Source organism: Melampsora larici-populina (assembly GCF_000204055.1).
Source record: "Melampsora larici-populina 98AG31 unplaced genomic scaffold MELLAscaffold_26, whole genome shotgun sequence".
NCBI lineage: Eukaryota > Fungi > Basidiomycota > Pucciniomycetes > Pucciniales > Melampsoraceae > Melampsora > Melampsora laricis-populina.
Window position 1 is genome coordinate 588,925 of NW_006768790.1, and position 26,688 is coordinate 615,612.

A 26,688-nucleotide genomic window follows, 5' to 3' on the forward strand; every position below is an offset into this window, starting at 1 on the left:
CACGGGTGTTCTTCACAACAATACCACCCTTTCTGGTCTTGGGATTGTTTCTAGCCGTCGAACCATGCCAGACGAAGACGATACTAAATCGACCCTGTGCTTTGTCATGAAGCATATCGACTATCAGCCACAAGTAAGTCTTCAATTCATTCCCAAGATCCCCTGTTGAGTCTGACTATGCAATCAGTCCCGTAAGAACCAGTACTTTGAAATTGAGTACCGCATTCGACCAACACGAAACATGGAAAAAAGTCAGAACTTAGTACACGTTGGTCGAGAGACTCTCATTTCCGGCTACATCGTCGATTGGGACAGCGAAAACAATCGCTGGATCGTTGAGGTTAGCCTTGCCCTTTCCAATTTTGTTTGAACACTTCTCAGCTCACATCATCTACGCTCGCAGGTTACAGCAGTTAGCCCGTGTACCGGTAATGAAGGTAGCACTGGCAAAACCACCAATCCAGCTGGACACGTCACTCCAGCTGGCAGAGTTCGACCAGCAAAGTACGTTCCTTACCATCCACCTATTTACATTGCAATAATGACATTTTTTCTGTACTTAGACATGTTCCTGGCCCTGCTACTCCGGTCAATGCGGCTGCTGGACCTTCGTCGACACCAGCCTCAGTCACAACCAACGGTAGCAAGCGTAAGGCATCTGCCTTAGAAGAACCGTTACATTCACCGCCAGTCACTGGACGACGGACTCGGCCAGCCAAGTAGGTTCTTCTCCTCTTACATTTCTCCTCGATTGTTCTGATTTCGTTGTTCAGACACGTAGCAAAACCTACTACGCCCGCGCCCACCAAACCCAACCTTCCCAAGACCAAAGGGAAAGGCAAGGCCGTCGCACCAGCCGAGCTACCTCAAGACGCTGAGCCTGACGAAGAATTGCTTTCCGAAACGGAATGGCCTACTACGCCAGTGACTAAAGTAGTCAAGAAGGCCCCAGCAAAGAAAGCGGTGGTCAGCAAAGCCAAGAAGGCGAAGGCTGTCTCCAAAGAGGCCCCAATTGCAGAAGAAACCCATGACGACGACGAGGTTGAAGCCGAAGAGGACAGCGAGGAGGATTTGGAGGAATAGGGTGGTGTGATCTGTACCTCGACCAACTTGGTCCATTTGTTTACAAATCCCAACCTGTAATATACCTTTCTCCCGTGTGTCCATACTGTTACTGTGCATAGTGAATAAAACGTGTCTCCCTTTGTCAATAGTGTTAATAAAATGTACTTCATTGTTACACTGGAAATGTTATCACAACGAAGTCAATGGCCCAAAAAAGAACCCCCGCGAACGATATTACGATCCAGACTAGCGCAGATCTATCCCTTTCTCTCCATTCTCGGCACGGGACGCAACAAGGAGTCCTGCCCGGCGCATTTTACAAACGCAGTCCCATTTTCAGCCCACCTTAGTTTTCTAAGTTTAACGACTTTCCCTCACCTCGCTACGCCTAGGCAGAACCGCCAGTTCACGAGGTGATTTGCAATCGACCGGCCTGTCGTCCACTAAAACCGCGGTCAATCCAATAACCAGCTGCGCCATTCTGCTCTACGGTTGGCTAACTTCGTTCAGCCCACCCCGCCGTCCAGATCAGTTCGCAGTGCTAGATTTGCAGCTGGCCCATGACCACCAGCCTCATATAATGGCGGCCTCCCTCACCTATACTCCGCTTCACATCACACTTAGCTTAGTCATTCTGTCCACTCGCCTGCAATCCTCTCCCCCATCCGCACTGCTTACTGTTTTCAGCTCATACTTTTCTTTCTTCAAAACCCGTCCTTCACCTGTCCCGGCGAACCATTTTCTCTAATATCAATGGCTCTTCAAAGATTTCTTGGTAAAGCTGCGGCGTATTTAATCCTGAATCCACCTATATTACTGCAGCATAGCACTCTTTGCTGTCCACTCTCGCCATCCAGGACTACATCAATTTCATTCCGCTGTTGTTGCAGCTTGCATACTTCAGAAGGTCCGAAATCAAGCGTACGAATGAACTTCACATCGTTTTCTTCACAATTAACCTTTGGTCATGCGCAGCTAATTCTTTCCGTATCAATTACAGCATATCTCGCCTAGCCGCCACCTGCCGGAGCCCTTATGGTTAACCATGGTCTTGCTGTCAGAACTGCCGTGGAGAATACCGAAGAGGCTATCAAACGTCGATTCGCCGCTGAAATACCGTTCAATATTGGAGCCTGCGATGACCCCTGTGAATATTGTGGAGCACTCCATTGGAAACTATAACGTCAGCCAGGCACGAAAACAGCAGCGACCGCTATTTATGCCGCGTGTTGTCAGCAAGGTGCCGTTAAGTTACCCAGCACAGGCAACGAAAACACACTCACCCCAGACTTTGTCAAGTGTCTGCTCTCGGACCAGGACAGGAGTAAGCCCGCCACTGCCTAACACTGCGTACTGTTCTAACACCGACCTTTACAGCATCCAAAGAGTTTAGACAGGACATCCGTTGTTATAACCACTCTTCGTCTTTCGCGTCAACGGGAACTAAGCAAGATGTCAGTGTGGCTGGAAAAGGGGGCGCTTGGACTTACAAGATAGTGGGCCGTCTTACGCACAAAATCGGATCCCTGTTGACTACGCCAGGTATACCCAGAAAGTTTGCTCAAATTTTTATGTACGGTGACCAAGGTGAGGACAAAGCAATGAATCGCAACTTACGTGCCGGAGGAGGACTCGACCCAAACATCATTCGACTCTTTCAAGATTTTCTCTACCGACACAATCCCTTTGCCAAGCTATACAAGTCCGCTGAGGAAGTGCTAGCCTCGGGTCCGGTCAGGACTATCAAAATCAAGTCCATGCCGATTGGTGGTCGCAATCCTAATCGATACAACTTCCCGTCTTGCAACGAAGTCGCTGCTGTTATCGCTGGGGATGGCAAAATAGGGTCAGAAGACCGAGATATTATACTAAGGCGTCACGACGGGCCTCTCCAACGAATTTCTGAGCTCAACACCAATTACTTTTCGCTGCGCTACCCGGTGTTCTTCATGTATGGATCCCATGGTTGGGACGAGCATTACCGGCATTTTACGCAAAAACGTAATTATTTTCCTTCCCATCGTGCTCCTGTATGAGACATTATGGACTGACAGTGTACCGGACAGGTCTCGATGGCAAAGTCTCCAATCTCGAATGGGCTGCTTATACTCTTTTCACTCGCTCAGGTGTATTCTCCCCAATACTACGTGGAGGCCGACTGCTGCAAGAATACATAGTGGATATGTATGTTTGCGTTGAGAATGCCAGGATGAAGTTTTTTAAAATGAACCAGAAAAAGATTCGGGCTGCACTCTATACCGGCGCCACAGAGGCGTTGAACAACAACGACATGGCCGTCGGCAAGAGGATTATTCTCCCGTCAACGTTTATCGGTGGCCCACGCGCTATGCACGAGCTGTACCACAATGCAATGGCACTGGTCAAATTCTACGGTCCACCGAGCTTCTTTGTGACCATGACCGCCAACCCCAAATGGCCGGAAATCACTGAAGCTCTTTTGCCGGGTCAGACCTCAGATGATTGCCCCGATTTGGTTGCACGTGTATTTCAATTGAAACTCAAGGAACTTCACGAGGATATCTTCGAACGGGGTCGACTTGGTAATAATATCTCTTACGTACATACTGTCGAATTTCAAAAGCGAGGCAACCCACATGATCACGCCGTCCTTATCAACAAATCTTCCCCTGAATCCCGTACGCCAGCTGTAATCGACCTGGCCGTCGCCGCGATACTGCCTGACCCCAATGAATCACCGGATCTATTCCAGCATGTAACTCAGTACATGCTTCATGGTCCCTGTTTTGAAGGCAAAGCTTGCTGGAACGGACTCAAATGTAAGTACGGTTACCCAAAGGAGTTTACCTCCGAAACTGTCATTACCGAAGAGGCCTACCCCAGCTACAGGAGGCCCGATGATGGACGCTTCTTTGTGAAGAACGGTTACCTCTACACCAACCGTGATGTTGTGCCTTACAGTCCGTTTTTACTCTTGAAGTTCCAATGTCACATCAACGTCGAAGTGACACTGGGCATGAAGTCCATCAAATACCTTTACAAATACATTTCTAAAGGCCATGACCGTGCCGTTGTAAGTTTGGAAGTCGAAAACGAACCAAATGATTTCGTAGACGGTCGTACACTGGCTTCTCCCAAAGGTAAGCCATAACTTTATAACCAGCTTTGTTCGACACTAATTCGCTCCATCTAGCTATTTGGAGACTCTACAAATACTCTTTGTCGGGGCGGTATCCGTCTATTACCCGACTGATGCTCCATTTGGAAAACCATCACACGGTGTACTTCCAAGATGTTCACGGCTTGCGCAATCAAATGGACTCCGGCCAGGCTCACAAGACTACCCTATCGGAATTCTTCGCGCTGTGCCGCGTTGGTGGAACAATCCCAAGGACGAACATCGCCGTCCGTTCGCTGCTGTACAGCGACATACCTACCTATTACTGGTGGTCTAAAACCGACAAGACTTGGCTTCGTCGAATCAACAAGACCATTGCTGTCAGCCGTTTACACTTCGCCGCGCCTAGCCATGGCGAACGCTACTATCTGCGCCTTCTCCTCACCAATACCCGTGGACCGACTTCCTTTCAAGACTTGCGAACTGTCGACGGAAGAATCCATCCGACCTATCGAAGTGCCGCCGATGCGTTAGGGCTTTTAGTGTCTGATACTCATTTCGATGCTTGCCTGACTGAGGCTGCTGCCTGGAAGACGGGTCGCCAACTGCGCGATATGTTTGCGCTAATACTAGTGCACAGCCCCCCAGCGAATCCGACGCGTCTCTGGGAAGATCACATTGAAGACCTATGCGACGACTGCGACTTTCAACTAGCACTAATCACCCCAACTCTCAAGCCGACTACAGCGCAAATCCACAACTATGGCCTTTCTCTGATTGAAAGCTGTGTCCTGGGCATGGGTAAAAGCTTAGGAGATGTGGGACTACCAGACGTGGATATCCAGCTTCTTTTTGAAATTGGGGGTGGTACATTAGATGAGGAAGACGCTATAGCAGCGCCGCTTACTGTGGAAGAATTGACAAGTTCAATCTCAACGCTGACGCCGGAACAGCGTACCATTTTGACGACGCTGCAGAGATCGTTCGTCGCTCAGGACGGTACCATGTTGTTTGTTGACGGGCCCGGCGGCTCAGGAAAAACTTATCTATTGAATACATGTTTGAACTACTGCAACACTTATGGCTTTCCATTCGTAGCAGTAGCCTCCTCTGGCATAGCTTCACTATTGCTCCTCAACGGCGGAACGGCTCATTCCGTTCTCAAAATCCCTTTGTCCGTTAACGAGGACAGAGCGAAATGAATGCCAGATCACTCGACACTGCTTAGCATATACCCGGTCTAGATAAAATACCAGCGTGTTTCTTTCGTGTGTACCGACAAGTCTAGGCCAACCCAGCCAATATCGGTCTATCGCGCCGCCAGTATATTAAGGTGGTGCTGAAGCTCCGCTTCGATGAGCAATTTGAGTTGACCTAATCGTTGCTTCCGAATGCGCTGACCGGAGCTACTCAGCGTCAGTTGGCTGTTCAACGAATTGCGATGTCAACGTACCTTAATGATCCATTTGCCACTCTGGCAAACGTAGTGCATAACCACGCCGTGGAAGTTCACCACATTGCCTGGCCTGAAGACACTCGGGCCGATCTGCGCTACGAGCGCGTTCGAAGCCTCATAAACCATATTGAAGTGCGTGACCTGAGCTAACTTTAGGCGAGTCAGCTGGAGCAAGACAAGTTGGTGGCCAAAGCAGTATGACTCACACTCTCTTCCGTAACGTTATGCAGTGCTACTATGATCCAGCAATCGAAATTACGCTGGCTGAAACTAATCACGTGGCCACGGCTATGAACCGTGATGATGGGGGCAGGTGCCGGCAATTGTGATGCGTAGGCACCCTGCTCGAAGGCAAAGCCGGGACTCACCCTAATCATCGTATCACGCAATTGAGTTCGGGCAAGAACCTCGCCAGTTAGCCAAACGGAGTGCGTGGCGGCAGATGAGTTTGCGGCCTGTCCAACATGTACAAAAACTTCACGGTTCCAGCGTCCAATGAGAGGAAGATAGATAGAGCATCGGAACCAGCACGGCGGGAAAGTGGTTTGTAGCAGTCCCGGGTCCTGGAATGCATCAGGTGTTATTAACAGACAGACCGCAGAGTAAGCCGGTCTCCTCACACTGACTTCTTCTTTGAGTCGAAAGACTCCACTGAAATTGACGGCCATGCGAGGATCGCGGACTCTCAAGAATTGTAACAGACAGGTATGGAGGAGGGTTTCAACTGAGCTCTGGTGAACGATTGGTTGATACTGCTACTGGGTGAGGGTCAAGTCCCAATCAAGTGCGAAACTGTGCTGCTTCACCATGCCAGGACATAATCGTCAGGACGCGTCAATGCACTGAGAGTGAAGACCTGGCTGGCAAAATGACGCACTCTGTCCGCGAGCTGGGTTGTGCTGCCAGTCCAGACAGACATTCCTGCACACTACGATGCTATTGCAATGCGCACTTAACGTCTCCGAGACAAAGCCGTCGAAGCTCACGAGAGGGCTGACATGTTTCTGGCACTCGGCTTCAATAGTATCGTGTACCGTCCGCAACCAGTGAATCATCGTACTAGGGATGAAGTGGGCGTCCTCACATCTCACCAATACCAGAAGCGCCGGCGCATAGCGGTGCTACTTTACCCAGGCGGTTGTTATGACTTACGCCCAGATTGCCCACGTCTGGGTAGTAATGTTCAACGGAAAACGCTTCCCATTCGTTTATGAGCCCGCCTGTGCCTGGCTTTGGCCGCAGCCTTTCCCAGGGTGATACATGCAGTTACGGTTTGAGGTGTATTAAATAGTGTTGTAAGGCAAACAAATGAGATGGATATTATAATGCAGAAGAAGCTGGAGAAAAGAAATGGAGTCAAAAGTACAACGGTAGCGTTATACAAGAAACGTGACGGGACGTATACTAAGTGGAGTTGCTGATCCGGGGCCATGCAACTCTCAAAAGATTCCGTGAACTGGGCTGTCTGTGACACCGCATTGGCATGATCTACATAACGTCCAAACAAGTATTCAGGACCATTCAGACGTGTGGCCCCAATGCCCACTGTTGCGTTGGTTCTGCTTCGTTCAACTACGAAGAAGAAAATCAGTAAGAGAGCTAAGCAAAGCAGGAACTTGAGCTCACGTGAACTATCCATCGCGCCTGAACTCAGTCGTACCCAAAGAGAGTACCGTGAAGACCCAACGTGTCGCCAATTCGGAACAGTTCACGTCCAATTTCTTGCATGGTGCCGCGTTGAAGAGTATACTCAACATCAAAACTAACTATGCTGTGCGACTGCCAAGCGGGTGTCAGCTCGAGTAACAGTAACTGGAGAGTAAACGTACAGTGGGATCGTAGTCACGATGCAAAGCTATGACTATCCAACGTTGATCTCCATGCAGAAAGTAACGCTCCGTGACAGTGCCATTGCTGGAGATATAAGTGCGGGGCAGCAAGTGACGGTCCGTTAGGGGAGCCGGATCAGCCGGCTGGCTTGATGTCACCACAAGTAAGGTGGATCTGGAGTAGCGGTGGGGAATTAGATTACCACGTAGCAGATGTGTCGTGTTTTGTTGCAATGGCGTTTCCCGTCCGGATGCCATGACAGTGACGGGAATATGTTCGGCCCGATTGAAACAAACGAATATCTCGCTGTCATACATTGCGGCACCTGATCGGGGCTCAGAACGGCGGGGAAGCTGCAGAAAGGTGTCAGGTATAGCGTAATGTGTAGGACAAAGAATAGACAAATCTCACGTGGTCGCTTAACGACAAGACGGACCGAAAATGAACGGATAGTGGTAGGGGTTCCATGAAGCTAGCTGGTCGTTAACGCTTCGCAGATAGAACAGGATGATGAATTATTAATGTGCTGGGAATCTCACCATTAAGTAGTCTGGGCCATGAGGAACCGTGCTGTGTAGCAAATGGCTGACAGAAGACACCGGGATGTCTGGTCCGGCCAGCTCTGGTCAGCGTGGCGTAGAAGGTAGAGCAGTATGAAGGCTCACAGATGGCGGTAAACCTCCGGCTATGAGTGGTTGGCATCGAATGTGTTAACACTCAAGGAGGGGTTATCCGTGTTGGTTAGCGATAACGTTACCAGTTTTTGAAGGCGTATTGGGCGCCACGATCACTGGGTAAGTCTGACCTGGTTGCTCATCGACAGTACGGATCGAAAAGGGACGCATAGTAGTAATGGTTCATTGCAGTCAGCTGGGCTTTAACACTTTGGATAGGAGCGGAAGAGAGGGTGTACTGTGCTGGGGGCTCACCATTAGGTGGTCTGCGCCGTGGGAAGCCGTGCCGGGTAGTGAGTGGCCTACAAAGACGACTGGAGGGTGGGTATGGTCTTGCCTGTTCTGGTCAACGCAGCAAAAAGGTTAGATAGACATCAAGGCTGGAATAGGGGGTAAATCTCTTTCTTTCAATTCTGGAAGTTGAGTGTAATGCGACTTAAGAGGGAGCTATTCAAGCTGGTGGGGGATAACCTGACATTGCTTGAATTATCCTCGCTTCGCTACCTGAACCAATCTTGAATTTGTCGCGTTTACTGCCCACCGCCACGAAAAGTCCAATTAAGCTTCACTCTGAAGGTACGGTAACGGTGTCTTGGCATGCAGATTGCGAATGAGTCAATCGCTTTAGGCGCTTGCGAGAGGCTACCATTGAGATGGTGCGGTGAATTTGATGTGGTGACTGTGGTAAGTTTGATCTGCTTCCGTCAATAGTTGCTACTGACCAGTCGTATGTCTGCAGCGGGATTGTCGTAGTCGTCGGCAAAGGGAATACGACGCGCTGATTGATTTGGGCCGGACACCGGGAACTGTGGTGCCAGTCCTGTTGGTAGAGGAGGAGCACGGAGACTCAGCAAATCTAGCGGGGCGCTGTAGCTTGAGTGGAGTTGTTGTCCAGGGCAGTCAGCGGCATGGTACAACCTTGGTTGTGGATGGTACGCCGTCTGAAGGTTGGAAGCCGTCTACGGGGCTGAACGGTTTGGCGGTGTCAGGTCGCGGCCTAGTGCTACGGGACACCGCAGTCTGTAAAGACAGTTTTGGCAATGTGTGGAGGGTCGCCAGTTTAATGCATAAGGAGTGGGATACATCGGTACGCACTGAGTCGATTTGATCTTACCTGGGGCCTTAGCTAATTTGGGGTTGTAGAGTTTGATGTTTAGAGAATTCGAGGTAGATCATATATATGACGTGCAAACGTTGACTCATGAAGGGTCATCCAACATGGAGGTGGGGGCAGTTATCACATTCGTTGGCGAGGTTGTGAATATGGCGGGGCGGGGAGGCAGGTGGATTGTTAAAATCACGACGTGGTCGGTTTAGTAGCGTAGTGTAGTAGCAGCCTGAAAGTTCTCAGCCATGCGGTCCATGTCGTTGCAATGTAAATAGTGTTATGTCCGACGGCAATCGAAGAGTGTTAACCAGGCCGGTACTGTTCTGACTTTGTCTTCATAATGGTACGGGCGTGTACCGGGACTCTGCACAGAATTTACTGGCCTGAGTCTGAGTGGTGTCTGCTACTAGTAGCCAGAGGGTGGCAGGCCACCCAATACCAGGGGGTGGCTGGCCACCCAGTACCTCGTCCTGTTATACAAACTTGTTAGGAATCTCATGATGGATTGTTTAGATGTGTACATGCCTGGAAAACCGTTTCCAAAATGCAAGGATCCCATTGGCTACATTGAGTCAAAACAATGGCCAATTCAGTTCGTTCAAAAGCCAGGTAGTTTGGTTAAGGCTGATGACCTTCTTCCGGGCCATCACAACATAACCAAAGCAATTGTGCGCCTCTGGTCAAAGGATATTGAGAACATAATTTTTTTGCTTGAACCCAAAGTCTGTGAGGGGAGGGTACTCTTCGGGAGTACTCTAGGCTCATTAAAGTTGCTAAATAGGTAATGAATTAGTGTAATTCAATTCTTCATTTCAAATATGCAGTACTTACAATCTGAAATAAAGAAAAGAATGAAAGTAAAAATCAACCAACAGTCTGTTTGGACAAATCCAGACAGACTGCAGTTAGTCAAATCCTTAAAAGGATATTTCAATTGTAATCAAAGTATTATAATAATTTAATGGAAGCTGGATCCAAGGCTTCCCTTTAATCTTCTAAGTGACAGATTGAAGAGTGAGGTAAAGATCACTAGACTGGTTGTTCTTAAAGTCACCAACTTGGGGTTGTTCTCAAGGTCACCAACCTGAAAGTACTTGTCTGCAGGTCACTAGCCTTGGTTTGTTTAAATTAGGGGAAGTAGAGGACGCAGAAATGGGTGAGGGGATTACTACTTACTTTTAGTCAGGACACTGATTAAATTTATGAAGTTATCACTAGTCTTATATTTATAAGACTCTTGATGTTACTTCAATAGAACTTTAATGTTGTTCTTGAAAAGTATGGTGTGATAATTGCTTGGGGGATCCTCTTGAAGGCTGAGAGAGGAGGGGTTTATATACTCCCCTTTCTAAACCTAATTGGGGTGATATTTTGTCTTTATCACTACATTGGTTCAGGGTTGTTCATTACTAGATGTTATGATCATCACTAGTGATATTTAATTACATACATGCGTTATGTATAATATGTAATATAAGCATTTTAACTTTTGAAAATGAGTTGTGAGGCGTAGTTTCTGGTTTATTACATGTTAAATGTTGTTTCAACAGTACATGTATATGCCATAATACTTTTATGTCTTTTACTACATGTTACATACTGTCTATAGGCTGTATGTATATGTAATTAGGTTTTTTTATGATATTTTGATATTACAAGTTTGTTTTGGGTACATGTATATGTACTCAGGGATGACAAAGTCATTGATCAGCCACAAACAAGCTCAAAGAAACAAAAGAACAAGACTGACAACATCACTCAAAAGCCATCAATACATGAAAAGAATTCTTCTTGGGGCCATTCCTCACAACCAAGTGAGTCTTGTCTGCGTCTGATTGCCTTGGCCAAAGCTGGCAAAAAGAAGTCAAATCACCACAAGAAATCCAACAAGAAACCAAAGAATCAAAAGAGAGGCATTGGAGCCGGTACCTCATTGCAAGATGACAACTCAGACACAGTGGAGTCATAAACAGAAGAGTTGGAAGAGTCAGAAACAGAGAAGTCAGGCACCAATAGGTTGGATACAGAGGATTTCTGAGCCATGATTGTAAGCAATAGTCAACTTGTCATATTACTGGCACTAACTGACGTGGGATTAATTTTGCTCAAGCTCACTGCAGCTCCTGGCTTTCTCACTTTATTTAGATTAAATTTCAGTCATCTTCAGATTCTGTCAACTACCTAACCTTTTCAAAGCTGAGGATCACTGTTTGATGCCTCTTCATCCTTTTGTTTTCATTTAGCTCTACTCTTTTCTATCCTAGAGATTATCTATCATTTCGCTTCTTATATTGCGCACCATTGTCTATTTCAAGTTCGGAGTGACAGATGATATATTTCTTCCTGTTTGATTGGTTTAATTACCTACGATAGTGTGTAGTTTTTGTTTGACTCAATCAATAAGTACAAAATGATATTTGTAAGACTCCTCCCCGAAATTGCTTAAGTAATTGAATGTGTTGCGTTTGTTTGACTCAATTAATTAGCAAAATATGAAAATTAAATGAGAGAGAAGTGTCAAAACTGATTATGACACCAATGAAGAATAAAATACAACAAATTTAACAAAGAACCGTTTTGAAAATTCAACATTTGATTTGGAGAACATTGAGAATTGAGACCTATTGAGACTTATGTAGTTCAGTTAAATCATTGGGTTGAGATACTGCAAGTTCAAGTGTTGGTCATTTACATCATTGGGTTGAGATACTGCAATTGAAGTTAGGCAAGTTGTTGGGTTGTGATACTGCAAGATCAAGTGTTGGTCTTTTGGGGTTTGAAGTTTTTGAAAGCCAATTCAAATCAGGTCAAGGTTTCTTACATGTTTCACTCACCTGGTTTCACTGGAGGTGATGGGTCTTGAGCTAATGTCCAGTGCAAGCAATGGATGTTGATTGTGCTGAAGATTCTGTAGTTCCAATGCCAGCTCCAACGTTGAAGTAAGTGATCAGATGGATTGTAAGTGTAAGTCGAAGGAACTTGCAGTAAGTTTGATAGGCACTACCAGTGCGCTCTAAGGCTACTCAGAGCGCTCTTGGCTCTACTCAGAGCGCACTGAATATCACCCAGAGTGCTCTGGCAGCGCCTCAGAGCACTTTTATTGACCTGGCTACCTCTGTTGGTCCAGTGTCCAACTTTTGGGCAAACTTGGGATTTATGGGTTGAAAAAGATGCACCAGGTTGCCTGAAGTGCACTGCTGCCAAGAATCAGCTCATCTGCCCTTCATAATACATCATTTCTCACGGGTAGGTAAGTCAATTAATACATGATGCTTCACAGGCGCTGAAGAATCAGATTAATTGTCTTACAGGGTTTAAAGCTTCCACAATGTCAACGCAGCAACAGATACCATACTGGTACTGGTATTGTACCGTACCGTATCTGTTCTGCTGAGTACCATACCTTGGCGCTGGGTACGATACTGGAATGGCTCCAGAGCCAATTTTTTTACCAGGTACGGTACAATACTAAGTACCTGAAAGCCGGGTACGGTACTGGGTACTCTCTAGGAGCAGTACCGGTAAAATGGGTACTGTACCCGTACCATACCTGGTTTTGACTGAGTGAAACAGCCAGGGTGGTATTCCAACCGAACCCTTTGTCCTTTTTGGCAAGTGGCTCCACTTTATCACAAACAACTTCTACCAATCTGGCCAAAATGGTACGTGTCTCATCCTTTCCTGTCTAATTATTCTAATAGTAATATTAGCCAAGGTACCAAAGAGGTACTAGCCGCGGTATATATACCTAGTGGTACCTGCCTAGGTACGACACCGTACCGTACCGGAGCGTGTTATCCAGGTACTGGTACAGTACCGTACCGACCACTTAATAGAGGTACAGTACTCGCCTTCAAGGCATAAGGCGATCTCAGCCAACAGCTACGGTACTCAGTACTGTAACTGATTTCAGGTATGGTACTGGGTACTCATTTTTTTGAGTACCCTCCTATCAGGTACGATACCAGTACCGTATCTGTTGCTGTGTTGACAATGTGGATGAATTTTTTTGGCTTCAAGTTGAAACTTTTTGACCTGGGTTGGATTAAATTCTACAAGATAAGGACAGCAATATCAATTTGAGGAATGAAAGGAGACTGGATGAAAGAAGGATATGAAGGGCAGATGTGAAGGGTTTGAAAAATGATATGTACATATGTAACACATAATCAAAATCGAGGCATAGATTAAGGTCAGGTGGTGAGTTTAGTCCCGTTTTGGGCAAACCAGTTTTGCTCTTAACTTGTATGATTTATCCGTATTTAAAGATATCCTGAATAAGAATGTACAAAATGACTCTTCCAATGATTTTTTGATGATAATGTTGATTTGAAGAGAATCAAAGAATGAAATGTGGTCAAGGGGTTCAGTTTTGAGGTTTCCTGAGTCTGAACATACACATTGACTATTTCAAAGATTTGTTGATGATAGAGACAAAGCTCAGAGTCATTGTAACATCTGAATAGTTGTAAATGTAATGTGATTTGGCTCGATGAAATAGAATTACTGGTTAAGCAAGATGGTTTATAGGTGAGTAATGCCAAAACACCTAAACCTAGATTTCTGACCCAGTGATTTGTATAAGCATGAGCATGCTTATACAATTTTCTATATGTAGCACAGGTTTAAAAAGTTGATTCTTCATTTTCCTTGCGTTTTTGAAAGTGCTGTACAAATGTCATGATATTGGCATAAACTGTATAACCTGGCTGTCTGGTACCACTGAGACCATCATCACAGATTCAAAAAAACATGAAGAGATTGATGGGAAAAAATCACATATGAGCTACCATATGAGTTGTACACAGCATTTGAAGTAAAACCTTGGTAGGATCTAACAAGAGAAGTCATAGAAGGGCTTGGAGACTGTTTTTTTGATTATTTGAAGGAAAGGGAAAAAATTGAGAGGTACAACCTATCTGGAAGGAACCTTGAGTAGATAGAAAGTTGTCATATTTCACCACTTTATTCTATCCCTATGAGCTCATCAGTTTGACTGGAAATCATGTGGTCATGGAGGATGTGATGTATTTTTATCTGCCAGGCTGATCAAAAATAGATGACAGGTGGGCAGTCACAGATTTTGAGCTGTATTGCGTGATAGAAGTGATTGTGTTGTTTGTTTGTTTGGAGAGAAGGACAAATAGAAAACCCTCAGCAATTTGTATGAGTCTGACCACATGAGGTAACAAATGCCTCTGAGCTTCCAGTAACAAAAACACCCCCTATTATACAAGTATGTAGCAGAGAAGAGAATGAGGTATTTGAAAGGTACAATTTATCTGAGAAGACTTGTGAGAAGATTGAAAGCCATCATATTTCTTCATTTCCATCCTTTCCTATGAGTGCATTACCCACACGTACAGAGGGTCTCCACATATCTTGATCAACCGGAACCAGTACATGACCAGTGGGTCACAGACATACATGATCCAAAGATCTTAAGTAATGACTTGCAGAACAATGTGACTTCATGTACTCTTTGTTCATCCACCGGTTGAACAATTTCTTGAGCCATAGGGGGAGATAATAATTCAGAAATACATACATACTGATTATCATATGTGGATTTGAGCAAATGGAGTGGTGTAGCTGGTTTTGTTCCTTGTTCTAAGTGTTGGCATATAATGAGTGTGCTTTTTCACCTACTTTTAGGAAGTAATAGTCAGTCTTCACATTTGATCTCTATTCATTATACTACCGTATCAACAATAAATTACTCCAATGGTGACACAATCAAGAAAGTCAGACCAAGAATCTATTCCAGGAGCTCCAAAACGCTCAGCCTCAAGCATGGACCCTGAGATCCCTGGAAATCAATGGACCTCCAATAGCCAATGGCAAGGTCCACCCTCAAAAGATGATATGAATCTGCTGGTATGTTTTTTGAAATTTCCATACAGAAATTTTCAGAATGTGTATTGACTATATACTGGATAGATTAAGATAAAGGAGCAAGATTGTAAACTTGAGCAGCAGGAGTCAAGACTCTTGGGTTTAGGTTACACCCAAGAATTGGCGAGTTTATGTTTTGAGTAAATCTTTCATGTGATTCTTTGAACTGATCTATCTTGGTTGAGCATGCTCGACTCACAGGTGAAATTTATCCTAATCCATCAAGCTTGATCAATGCCACACTCTTCAATGACCCTATTAATTTCCCACTAAATCAATCAATCTATGTAGATGCAACTCAAAATATGTAAGCTTAAATCTTTTAATCCTTACCTTTACTCCAATCCTGCTTTCTGATCTTGGTTCTTCTTGAAAAGGCGTTATCTCCTCAATTGTGGTGGCTTTGAATCTTACAAGTTTGGCTGCAACAGGTTGACTTCCAAGCAACAGAAGAGGCCCAAATCGAAGTTTCAGAGTTGGACAAATTTCTTGTTAGTCTCCTTTCAATTTCTAACAAACTCAATTCTCACTATCATTTTGTATCCTTCAAAATTGATTCCTTATAATGTGTTTTGATTTGATTTTAGATTTGGTGCTCAAATGGCTACTCAAATTCTGACTTGTCAATTACAACCAAATTCAACCCAACAAAGATACACAAGGTAGATTTCTTTTCACTCATCTTCTAACCCACACACTCCTTTTTGATCTTCAATTAATTTAATTTCTTGATTTTTCTTTGATAATCATATAGAGCAAATGTCACATTAGTTTTAGGTTCAAATTTTCCAGTTTCACCTGTTTCCCCTTTTTAGGAATTCATGCTGCTTTAAGTCAAAAGACACCTTTGAAGAATCATTGTTTTCTTGGTTTCTGAATCTATGGATTTCAAGTCTCCAAGAAATCATCCAAGGATTTACAATCTTTTTCAAGTTTTTCCAAAACTTAAGTTGGAAGTTTAAAACCTGGGAAATTTGAGGATTTGATGAAGGGCCAAAATGAGATCAGTCAATATGCTTTGGAAGACTTAGTTTTGAAGGTTAAAGTCAAAGGTACTAATTCTAATGGGAAATTAGTTTATGATGATTTAATAGGTTTACTTGGGGAGTAGAATTGTGATAATATATATATATCAAATAAGTTATGGTTTAGTTTTTCAAAATCAGTGTACATTTTTATATTTCTTTTGATTTCTTTTGGGATCTATTATTATTTTATTTCAGATCAATAGATTGCCGGTCTTTGAACACACTATATGAAGATCATATAAAAAAAGTATGGGTCATCAGAGTGAATCATGATGAAGTTCTTAAGGGTGTGGCAGTGAATTCCTTTCTTACATTTAATCTTGGATTGTACAGTCAAGATAAGTTTTCACAACACCACATTTGCATCTCTTGCCAACAAGGTGATCCTACATTTGGATTGCATAGCTTTCAAGCAATTGAAAGGATTTGCTTGCATCTGATCAAAGCGATGAAAACTTTCCATTGCACAATCTTGATGTGATTTAGATGATTTCATTGCTTGAGGGTTTGGATCGCACAGTCACCTGAGTGATGTTAAGTTGCCAAGTGATTTAATTGCTCACCTGGTCCTGTGATGCATAGTCGCTGAGCAATTGCATTGCTCTGAGCCATGTGACATAACATTGCTTAATCCAATGCATTGATTACTCAAAAAGCAATATGAAATGGCATTTTTATTCTGTCACCTTGAAACGATGCAAAAAGTCATTGCCAATATCAAAGCTACGTGTTCTGACATACATGTGTGTGATGTAAAAATGTTGGTGGTGAAATTATCAATAATCTTTGGATAATGTGACAGTCTGAGACTTCTTTATAAAGACTTTAGACTCTGGGAAAACTAAGGCGCCCCCTTCATGGAACACCTCAGCTTCCACAAAACAATACAATAGATAATCATAACACAGGTTTCGGGAAATATCATGCCACATGATTTGGGGTTTAATAAAATGCCCCTCCGCATCAAAAAGACTGTCAATGAGTTTCACAAGCATCTGATTAATATGTTTGAACACTGGTTCCTTGACCTCAAAATTGGGCCTTTGTTGACTAAGCCACTCTGATGGTACCATAAAAATGAGCATTTGCCCCGCTGGAGTCAAGTTGACGGTGTCTGAGCAGCAGATAAGACCCCGAATACCACAGCACGCAAACATTATTAGGTAACCAAGAGTTGCAGCTCTGACGGAGCCACCCTTTCATTTTTTCTTTGATTTTTCCTTGAACTTTATGACGGCTGCTTTTTCCTCATCAGTAGCGCTTTTGTCCAGAATATAATTAGCCTCAAGATATTGAGTTACATATGAATCAAGAAGCTTGATAAAGACATGTGGCCATTCTTGGATTAAGCCAAATTCAATTGAGGAGGCAGCTTCTTTTGAATTGAGAAGATGCATAGAGTTATTGGTATCTTTCTGAGAATCTAACCATTCAAGTGCCTGACAAACTGCCACTACCCAAGTTTGAGCCTTCTCTTCTGCGGATTGAGGAGTTTTTTGGAGGATTTATTTCCAGTGAGAACAACTGAGTCAAGTATCCTTGAGGAAACAAGTTACCCCGGTTGATGATGGCAAAACAGAAAGACACATGGAAAGCCAAGTTTGATGCCAAAGAGGTGGTAGGGATGTTGGAGGTTTGTCTCCCATTTCTATGTTGCTCAGATGGACAGTATTGAAAAATCCTGATGCATAAGATGGCTCCCCTTTGTGTGAGTTGAAAAGCTTTGGCATGGAGTAAATCAATCAAAATCAGTGTGGAGAATGAAGTGCACTCCAGAAACAAAGAGAAAGAAACCTACTCATTGCCTCTACAGTGTTAATTTAGTGTTATATGTTGTATTTAGTCTTGATCACCACTCTAGTTGGTCCATGCTCAACTGAAGCCAAGACTACTTGATCCAATGGTTCTCCCAACTTTTGATGTTGTAGTAAAGACCTTAAGGCACTCCAATCAGCTAGTTTGGCTATGTGACTTGTTTGTGTACTGCTGTAAGGTGATAACAGTTTGTGAAGCTCCATCTCCATTTCCTCGGATCCTGGAAAAGTTGAACTGACTTGAGAGATTCTCTGTTGGAATTATTTGAGTTGGACGCCTGGCAAATTTCAGACGTCATATTGGAATATCTGATATGTGGAATCAAAACAGCAGTGAATTTTTTCTTCTTTGACTGTCGATCACACTTTAGAACTCTTTCAGACCTGGCTGAAAGAGGAGCTGATAAGGGGAAGCATGAAGACCACAAAGAAACAAGACTAAGTCTTGAGTTGTGAATGAAAGACTTCAAACAAAAAGAAATGCCCTTCTCAATAAGGGACTGGTGACTATAAAGAATAGGTCTTTGGATTAATGAAAACCAGGCTAAAATAGGAGAATAAAATCAATAATAAAACTCCCTAGGCGCACTCAGGCACCAAAACCAAAGAACCCAGTGAGCACTGAGCCACCAAAACTCAGATAAATTAAACAGAAAAGGAACTATAGGGGTCTAATATTAAAATTTCAATTCTCACTAGTGGTTACCCAAATAATAATAAAGATACATGGCCTATATTGTGATTTCTGGAAATAAATTTCGCTAAATAAAAGGCTATCAAAGGTAGGAAAAGACACACTTGTATATATGAAACATGAAAGCACCCAAAAAAGAAAAGTGGCGCAAAAAACACTCTGCAAACTTGAAATTCACCTTCAAACAACTTTTTCACACAGTAACTCCCAATCAACCCCCAAAAAAAATTGATAAACAGATTCAGCGCACACAAATGGACAATAATCAAAATGTCAAGCTCACAATCAGAACTAAAATTTAGCTGTTCACCACAAAAACTCAACTTTCTGCCAATTTACCCTCCAAGCTGAAAAAAAATAAGATTCAGAAACCATATGAAAAATCTGAAGAGACAGAAAGAAAGACAATTTGATGCTCTACACCTTTGGTCTGCCAAGCTAAACTCTAACTCTGATGGTTGATAGTGTAAATGGTGATTGAAAATTGAAAGAAAACTTTGAAATGGGGGTTTGGTCAGTTTACCATCCCATATTACTACTAAAGTTGATAAAGATGATGATTAAAATTAAATTTATTAGGGAATATGCAAAAGTAGAGTCTACCCCAAACAATATCTACCGGGCAATGGTGCTGTGGTACCCTTGAATTGAAATTTACCTGCCAAGACTATGCATTTCTCAGTTTTTGAAAGTCATTTTTGAGTTTTGTAATGTCAAAAATTCTCCTGTGTCAAATATAATCATAATTTTCCACTGATCAATATCCCAAACTGTATTTCTGTACGCTATTCCTTACCTCAGTTTACCACCCCAGTTTACCACCATCTCCGATTGTAGAGTTGTTGGATTTTTGATTTTGGCCTTATTTAAACCCATACAAAAAACCCATATATTATCTTGTACGCCTTAATCAAACCATAAAAAACCCATAACACATACCTCCTAAACCCATAAAAAAATAAAATAAAATAATAAATAAAAAAATAAATAGAAATAAAAAAAAAATAAAATAAAAAAAAAAATAAAAATAAAAAATAAATAAAAAAATAAAAATAAAAAATAAAAACAAAAATAAAAATAAAAATAAAAATAAAAAAAAAATAAAAATAAAAATAAAAATAAAAATAAAAATAAAAATAAAAATAAAAATAAAAATAAAAATAAAAATAAAAATAAAAATAAAAATAAAAATAAAAATAAAATAAAAATAAAATAAAAATAAAAATTGGTGGGGGAAAAGGGCCAGAAACACCTGTGGACACAGGTTTAGAGTCAGCAATCTCGTTAGTAGGAGACGGAGAATGTAGCTTGAGAAAGTTACCAGCAGGGTTATCTTTGGAGTCCTTCCGGTATTGAGCAGAAGGAGATACATTTCTAAGCGCAGGGCGGTCTTTTGGGATGTAGCGCCAGAGAATTTTAGGCGGGGATTCAGAGCTTGCAGGCAAGAAGAAAACGGGCAAGCTCCTGGTGTCATTAATATCTCCTTTGCTGGTGCCGTGAAAGGTGCAACCGGCGTAGAAGTCCAAACCAATGGCAAAGCGCGCCATCATTGAGAAATGGAAGACAAAGAAAGGATCATCCCTGGAGATGATCTCAGCAAAGAGGTCACGGAGATCCTCCCTGCTGAGATTGTTGCTGCCGTTGGCAGCCTGGTAATTGGTAAGGATAGCATTGATTTGTGAAAAAAGATGTGGGATGTTATGAGACATGGTGTATCCAAATAAGTTCTCAAAAAATATGTATGTATAATAAGATAAAAGTAGAATGAATCCAGAAGAATTCAGCAAGAGAATACTTTAAGGAACTTATTCTAAAGATGTCTTTGAAATATAAAGTGGGAATAGGAAGAAGACTTGACTGTCCACTTAATATATCTCAGGTCATCATGAATGAGAAGTCGTTCATGGTAAAGAGATCAATCTATGATTTTTCAAAAAAGTTAAAGAGCACAGTGTGCCAATCATTTGTCATAGAATGATCACTAAGATTTCACAGTGGCTCTTTCACAGATTAGAACACATGTCACCTATTCTCTTTTCTAGAAGTGCGCTCCTAGTCCAAGTTTTGTGATGTCAAAAATTCTCCTGTGTCAAATGGAATAATAATTTTAATTGTTGCAGTGCCAAACTATGTTGTTGTATCATCTACTATGGTTTTGTATTTTAACTTTGAACCCTAAAGCTTATCTCAGCTCACCACCACCCTACTTTTTTTCCAAGTCCTCAATTTTCAAAATTTGGCCTTGTTCAAACCCATGAAATCCTGTGTACCTCAATAAAACCACATAAAACCCATGCTTTTGGAAACATGAGCTTGACACCTATGTACTCCACTTGCCCCATACACCCCTAAGTGACCCAAAATAAAAAATAAAAATTGAAATAAAATAAAATAGAATATAAAAAAAATGAAGCAAAAAATAACTAAATAAGTAATGTTGATAATAATAAGGCTACATTTGGCTGGTGCATTTTAACGCACCTCATACCAAAAATTATATCAAATTTCTGATTTAATGCACGTTAAAAAAAGGCTCTTTGGCTGGGTTTTAATGCAAAATTCAATGAATTTAAACACCCAATAATGCACCATTAATGCACTCAAAAATAATTGACTCTACAGTCCATCATTTCCCTGACAATGTGCATTCAGCTATTAAATCACCTCCATCCCCCACCAGATTTAGCACTTGACCCCATTCACCGTTGTTAACCTCCCTTTACACATTGCTATTCTTTCTCTCCTCACCACACACATACCTCTAAACCAAAGTGGTCTTGACAGTTCAAAAGCAAGGGTAAATCATGTAATCACCAATCTCCAACTGAGGGGACAATGAGATCCACCTGTATGGACTGTTCAACCATCATGTTGTTGTGTGAGACAAAACAATCAGGATGGCAATGTCCAAAGTCTCACATCGCAAGCAATGTGTGAGTTGAACACAATGCTTTGAATTGTTTTGAGAAAAATTGATTGGACAGGTTTTAGCCTTACAGCTTATAACTACAAAGCAATGTTTGTAGGAATTAAAATTGGTGTTCACCTTTGTTCTCCAACCTCCAAACATGATTTGCATTATAATGTACATTATTGACAAAATTTAAAATTTGAGATTTTAATTGAATCAACACATTTTGTGGCAGCAAAATGCACCCAAATTTCAGGTACATCAAGTTAATAATAAAAAATACAAATAAAATTAATAATGGTGTGTACAGTTCTGATCACCACACCGGCTAACGGAGTGTTAACCTTAAGGTGTGTTGGATGTGCTCCACCCAGGATGTTCTTTAATTGTTGTTCTGTAGCTCAATGTGTACATGGTAAGAATCACAGAACACATATCAAGGCCTGTGCTTAGATCACCTCATGATGTTGTAGCCTTGGAAATAGGCAAGACTCAAAAAACATAGAAACCTCATGAAAAAATCACAGATCATGATGTGATGATTCTAAACATTACTTTTGATCAATACAAACCCATGGGTGAATTAGAATTAGAGGTCAAGTAGCGCAACACATACAAATACTGAGGATAACCTATAGCCACTTCTTGGGAAATGAATTGAAAAAAGTGCACAAACAAAGAAAGAAAGAAATTGTGCTTGATGAGATAATAATGAATCAGTCAACGAGATTGTTGGACAAGGAAGAATTTTGGACTATGAGAGCAATGACTTGGTGATAAAGAGCTTATGAAATGGAAAAAATAATTGTGACACATGCATTCGAGGAAGAGGTCTTGGATCTGACAAGAGGCTCTAAAAGTGTCTAGTGTTTGCACTGTTGTGGAAATAAAATTTACTCAAGTCTTTTGGGAGACCTTTATATAGGACATTTTTTTAGTTTATGTTTTTCTTTTTTTTCTATGGGACCCTCTCAGCTCAGCACAACCCATTTCAATTTTGCATTTTTTGGCTCATTCTGTTCATTACATCAAACAGCCAAGGGACAAGGCCCTAAACAACAGCACTAGTCACAGAGGCAATAGACAACAAGATATTGAGACATTTTGATTTTGGGGGTCTTTTTGGCTAAAAGAGGACTAGATGAAACAAAAATAAGAAGCAGGTAGTCAGCAAGGAAGGAGTTACAGAAGAAAAATAGGAGGACTTACTCGAATTGGTCCAGGAATCAAAATCGAACTCGATTCTGAAGCCAAGGTAGTAAGAGAGGTAGTAAGGTGATGGGTGGTAACGAGGGAGTAGCCAAAGGGTGCTAGTCCACTTTGGGCTTTGGAAACAATCGATTCCGACCGGAATCACCGAAAACAAACAAAAACAACAAATAAACAAAGAAGAAACGAAGAATGAGATCGAGTCAATTCAAAAAACTTGGAACCGGTTAGAAGATGTGAGTGAGAAGGACAAGAAAGGACTTACACGTTAGGTTTTGTTAGGGCTGGGATGGAGCGAGACCTGAGGTATAAAAAGGAGGACATTGAATCGTATCGAAGGGAGGGAGTTTTTGTGTGTGCAAGATTGATAGTTTTTTGTTATCCAGCGTTCAAAAGATAGATCGATCACTTTCCTTTCTTTCTTTTATTCTCATCAAGCTGCTTCCTAAAGATCAGAGAGTAGAAAAACATCAGAAGTGTGAAGTGTTAGTTATTTTTTTCTTTTTCCATCGCATCAATAGAGAGATTGAACGTAAGAGAGAGAAAAAAAGTCTTATAATAAAAACTTACCTTTTATTATAAGGGTTACTGTTGCTAAAAGAGTGTTATCGAAGATTTTTGAAACCCTTATACGGGGGATTTTGAAATTTGGATTATTATTTTTATTTTTTTACTTATCTCACTTATCCACCTAGGGGTTTTGTCCTAGGGTATTGGGGTACCTTTTGCACTGCTACAGGTGCAAATTGCTGGGTTTAAAGTTGGATAGGGTGTGTAGGGTAGTTTTGGGATCAGTAGAAGTTGAAGAACAAGGTTTTGGAGGATTTTCAAAGTATTATTATTATTATTATTTTTACTTGCTGCGGGAAGCTTTTTGGAGACTTTCATTGGGGAACATAGTAAAAAACAGCTTGTTTACATCTGTTTTTGAACTGTAGGACCTTTACGGGAATTCTTAAAGCGGAACAAAAGCTTGTAGATTGGATATTCAAGGTCGGAAAGCTTATTTGGGTGGTAGTAGGGTTTGAAGAAGTGTCTCATTGTATTTTGAGGGCAGCTTAACGGTGTTTTGGTTACGGCTCTTGGCAGTTTATCCCCCTTGGGTTGTTTCTTCCCCTCGAGGCTCTGCCTATGCTCCACAGCGTAGGAGATCTACACTGTGTGCGCACATGCGTGCACATTTGTGCATTGGTTCTAAATCTCTTCTTGCATTTTGAGTTTAGACAGGCAACTGTTTTTTCAGTATGGCAGTTTTGGAAATGACAATGCATCAAATCAGGTTTAGAGAATGTTTTGTTCCATTCTGTGTTGTTACATTTGATGTTTTTTGGAAGATGCACAGATCTAATGTGTTGTTGTCTGGATTCAAAAGTTTTGTGAAAATTTTGACATATTGAACACTGAAAGTTTATAGTTTCTTCGAATAGATCTTTTTCTGAGGGAAGGGTGATTGAGGGAGACATAGAGCTTTGACTTGGGATGTAAGTTGGATCAGAGTCTCTGAAACTGCTAGGGTTAGGAGGATTGATCTTGTCATCCAAGGAAAAGGGTAACTGAGGTAAGTCGTTGGTTGAGCCTCTAGCTCCAGGAGGGTTGATGTGATTATCAAAGTAAAAGTTCAGTTCAGGCAATTCAGGAGGATTGATGTTGTCAGCAAAAGAAAATGGGATGTCAGACATATTGGTGGTTGATTCTCTAGCTTGAGGAGGATTGATGTTGTCATCTTCATCAAAAGCTTTGAGCACACCTTTCACCCCAGTCAGTTGAAGTAGCATAGTGGTGACAAAATTTTGCTTGGCAGAGTCCCAGAAGCCTTCCTTCCACAGAAATAGTCGAGGGCCATTGCATGTTGAGCAAAAGGAGCAAAGCAATAATTGAAGTGAGCGGGGGCAAGAGGGATGATTTTTGAGTAGCAATCACAAAGAGTTTGTATATTGATATCTCTGCTGCCATGCAAGCCTCTGTAGTCCTCCATGAGCTTGGTGGTGCATTGAAAAAAGACCTTGTCAAAGGTGGGCAGGGGGTTAAGACATGGCTGTTGTTTGTTCCAAAAATAAAAAATTGACATTATGTTTCAATTCAGAAGAGTTACTATCAGACACTACCAAAAATATAATATTTTCTGGACAGAAAAGGAAAGTATGTACCTGGGAAAATATTGAGAGCTCAGGAAGAGAGCCGAAAATACAAAACAAAAACCTTGTTTGCATATTGGTGAATTTACTGATGAACCTTCATTTTCATCAAATTACAACCCGTAACCAATACCAAAGTTTGGCCCATGAGATTCCCAAGCACATTTTCATTTCTAAGAAACCACATAACTTTGGCAATTCTTGTCTAAAAGCCTTGATTACTAGCACCTTAGAATGCCACATGTGTGATAAACGTACTTTGCTAAGGTCTCAAATCCATAGCTCTTGAATGGAACAAGTTATCCAAGTTTGAATAAACATACACATTATTTGTCCTGGAATCTTTGGAAGACTAGTTACACATCAAACGTCTCAATGAAAGCTCTGGAGGAATTGTTCAGCTTTCCAATGGACCCAAAATTGAAGGGTTTGATCGATAATTGTAGAAGTTATGGGTATTATTAGAAATCAAAATCTGTTTCAGAATGTTCAGAGATAAATATCTGCAGTTGTTACAGGTTGTGATTTGATGAAAATGAATGTTTATGGTTAGTACATTCATCAATACGGACTGTAAAAATACAGAAAAATATGGGAATTAAAGCTCTAATAGCAGGGAACATGGCTCATATTTTTTATTATTTTTGGCTCTCTTCCTGATCTTTCAATATTTTTCTATGTAAGTACTTTTCTTTTCCGTCCAGAAAATATTATCTTTTGGGTAGTGAGAAAAGGTGTACCAAATTGACAAACCTTGTGAACAAAAGCAGCAGGAAGCTAAAGATTGAGGTGAGAAAAAGAAAAGATGATGGGGAGAAACATTCTGTTGAAAGTAATTCGAACAAAAGTAAAATCAGTCAACCATGTTTGAGACTACAGCTTGAAATCACCCAATGATGTCATGATCATCATATGATCACTGGTTTGATTGTCCTTTCCAATACACCACTCTTAGATTGTCAACACTGGTCAGTGTAAGCCATATAGATGATTCACTGGATCTCATTCAAATGATTGGGAATGATCAGGCGCAAGGCAGAGGGCTTGACTGCTCTGGCAAGCTTTCTGCTATCAACTGTATGCATTTAAAAATTGAGAGGAGTGGTTTGAATCAATTCAAAATGTGATAGCATAGTATTAGTTTGCCTTATGTACCAAAGACAAGGCGTGAGATCTCTCTCACTTGTTTTGAATTCTGACTTTTGAGTTTTTGGAAATTTGACTTCTGACCTCGCACCACAGCCTACCACAGCCCACAACGCATCACACCAGTGACCACAGCTTGCAACCATGGTCACTGGTTATTGACACTGGATATACATAGGTCACATCATTATCATCCCACAAAACAACATCTGTAATTCAAGTCAATCAATTACAGGCCATCCTGAAGTCTATCTGAAAACTCAAAAGCACCGTTTAGGATCAGACTTTACTTGTCTTCAAGATTGTAGTCTTCAGATTTCAGAATCAATTGATATTTGGTTTGTTTTTCACAAGGAATCTTGCCAAAGAAGTAATTGATCCTTTCAAATACTGTAAACCAGCTGTAAAGAATTGACTTTTGAGAGCCCATGCCACATTTATAGTTCACTTCTCAAGATTATCTTTGGTCTTGATTGAAGCACTTAAATCAGCTTGCATCAGCATCATGAAATGAGACCGCAAAGACTGAATTGTCAGATTGACTCTTCTAGGAGCCAAAATATGGAACACTAGCAGATCAGCGGCCGGCGCCGCCCTGAGGGATCTCAATCAAACTAATTTAGCAT

General features: G+C 41.9%; 4 protein-coding genes across 4 annotated transcripts in view; 3 read left to right on the top strand and 1 right to left on the bottom strand.

The window, feature by feature from the left end:
• MELLADRAFT_107967 (uncharacterized protein) overlaps positions 1-1,083 on the top strand; it is a gene marked incomplete at both ends in the record, with an annotated part of 1,338 nt that extends 255 nt beyond the window's left edge. The window contains 5 exons of the mRNA XM_007411632.1: positions 55-133; positions 188-340; positions 404-504; positions 564-719; positions 774-1,083. Of these exons, the coding sequence (XP_007411694.1) occupies positions 55-133; positions 188-340; positions 404-504; positions 564-719; positions 774-1,083 (799 nt within the window). The remainder of the gene's footprint in view (positions 1-54; positions 134-187; positions 341-403; positions 505-563; positions 720-773) is intronic.
• Positions 1,084-5,386: 4,303 nt separating this feature from the next.
• MELLADRAFT_107968 (uncharacterized protein) lies at positions 5,387-8,293 on the bottom strand (the record flags this gene model as incomplete). The annotated part of the gene is made up of 10 exons (XM_007411706.1): positions 5,387-5,446; positions 5,616-5,783; positions 5,825-6,373; positions 6,605-6,739; positions 6,771-6,861; positions 7,076-7,190; positions 7,292-7,397; positions 7,448-7,801; positions 7,988-8,070; positions 8,206-8,293. 10 exons carry the CDS (start codon positions 8,291-8,293, stop codon positions 5,387-5,389), a joined length of 1,749 nt encoding a protein of 582 aa, XP_007411768.1.
• A 426-nt stretch (positions 8,294-8,719) lies between these two features.
• MELLADRAFT_107969 (uncharacterized protein) lies at positions 8,720-9,272 on the top strand (the record flags this gene model as incomplete). The annotated part of the gene is made up of 3 exons (XM_007411633.1): positions 8,720-8,806; positions 8,862-9,209; positions 9,249-9,272. 3 exons carry the CDS (start codon positions 8,720-8,722, stop codon positions 9,270-9,272), a joined length of 459 nt encoding a protein of 152 aa, XP_007411695.1.
• A 5,751-nt stretch (positions 9,273-15,023) lies between these two features.
• On the top strand, positions 15,024-16,236 carry MELLADRAFT_107970 (uncharacterized protein; the record flags this gene model as incomplete). The annotated part of the gene is made up of 6 exons (XM_007411634.1): positions 15,024-15,107; positions 15,311-15,432; positions 15,503-15,556; positions 15,713-15,787; positions 15,880-15,902; positions 16,076-16,236. 6 exons carry the CDS (start codon positions 15,024-15,026, stop codon positions 16,234-16,236), a joined length of 519 nt encoding a protein of 172 aa, XP_007411696.1.
• Positions 16,237-26,688: the final 10,452 nt, after the last annotated feature.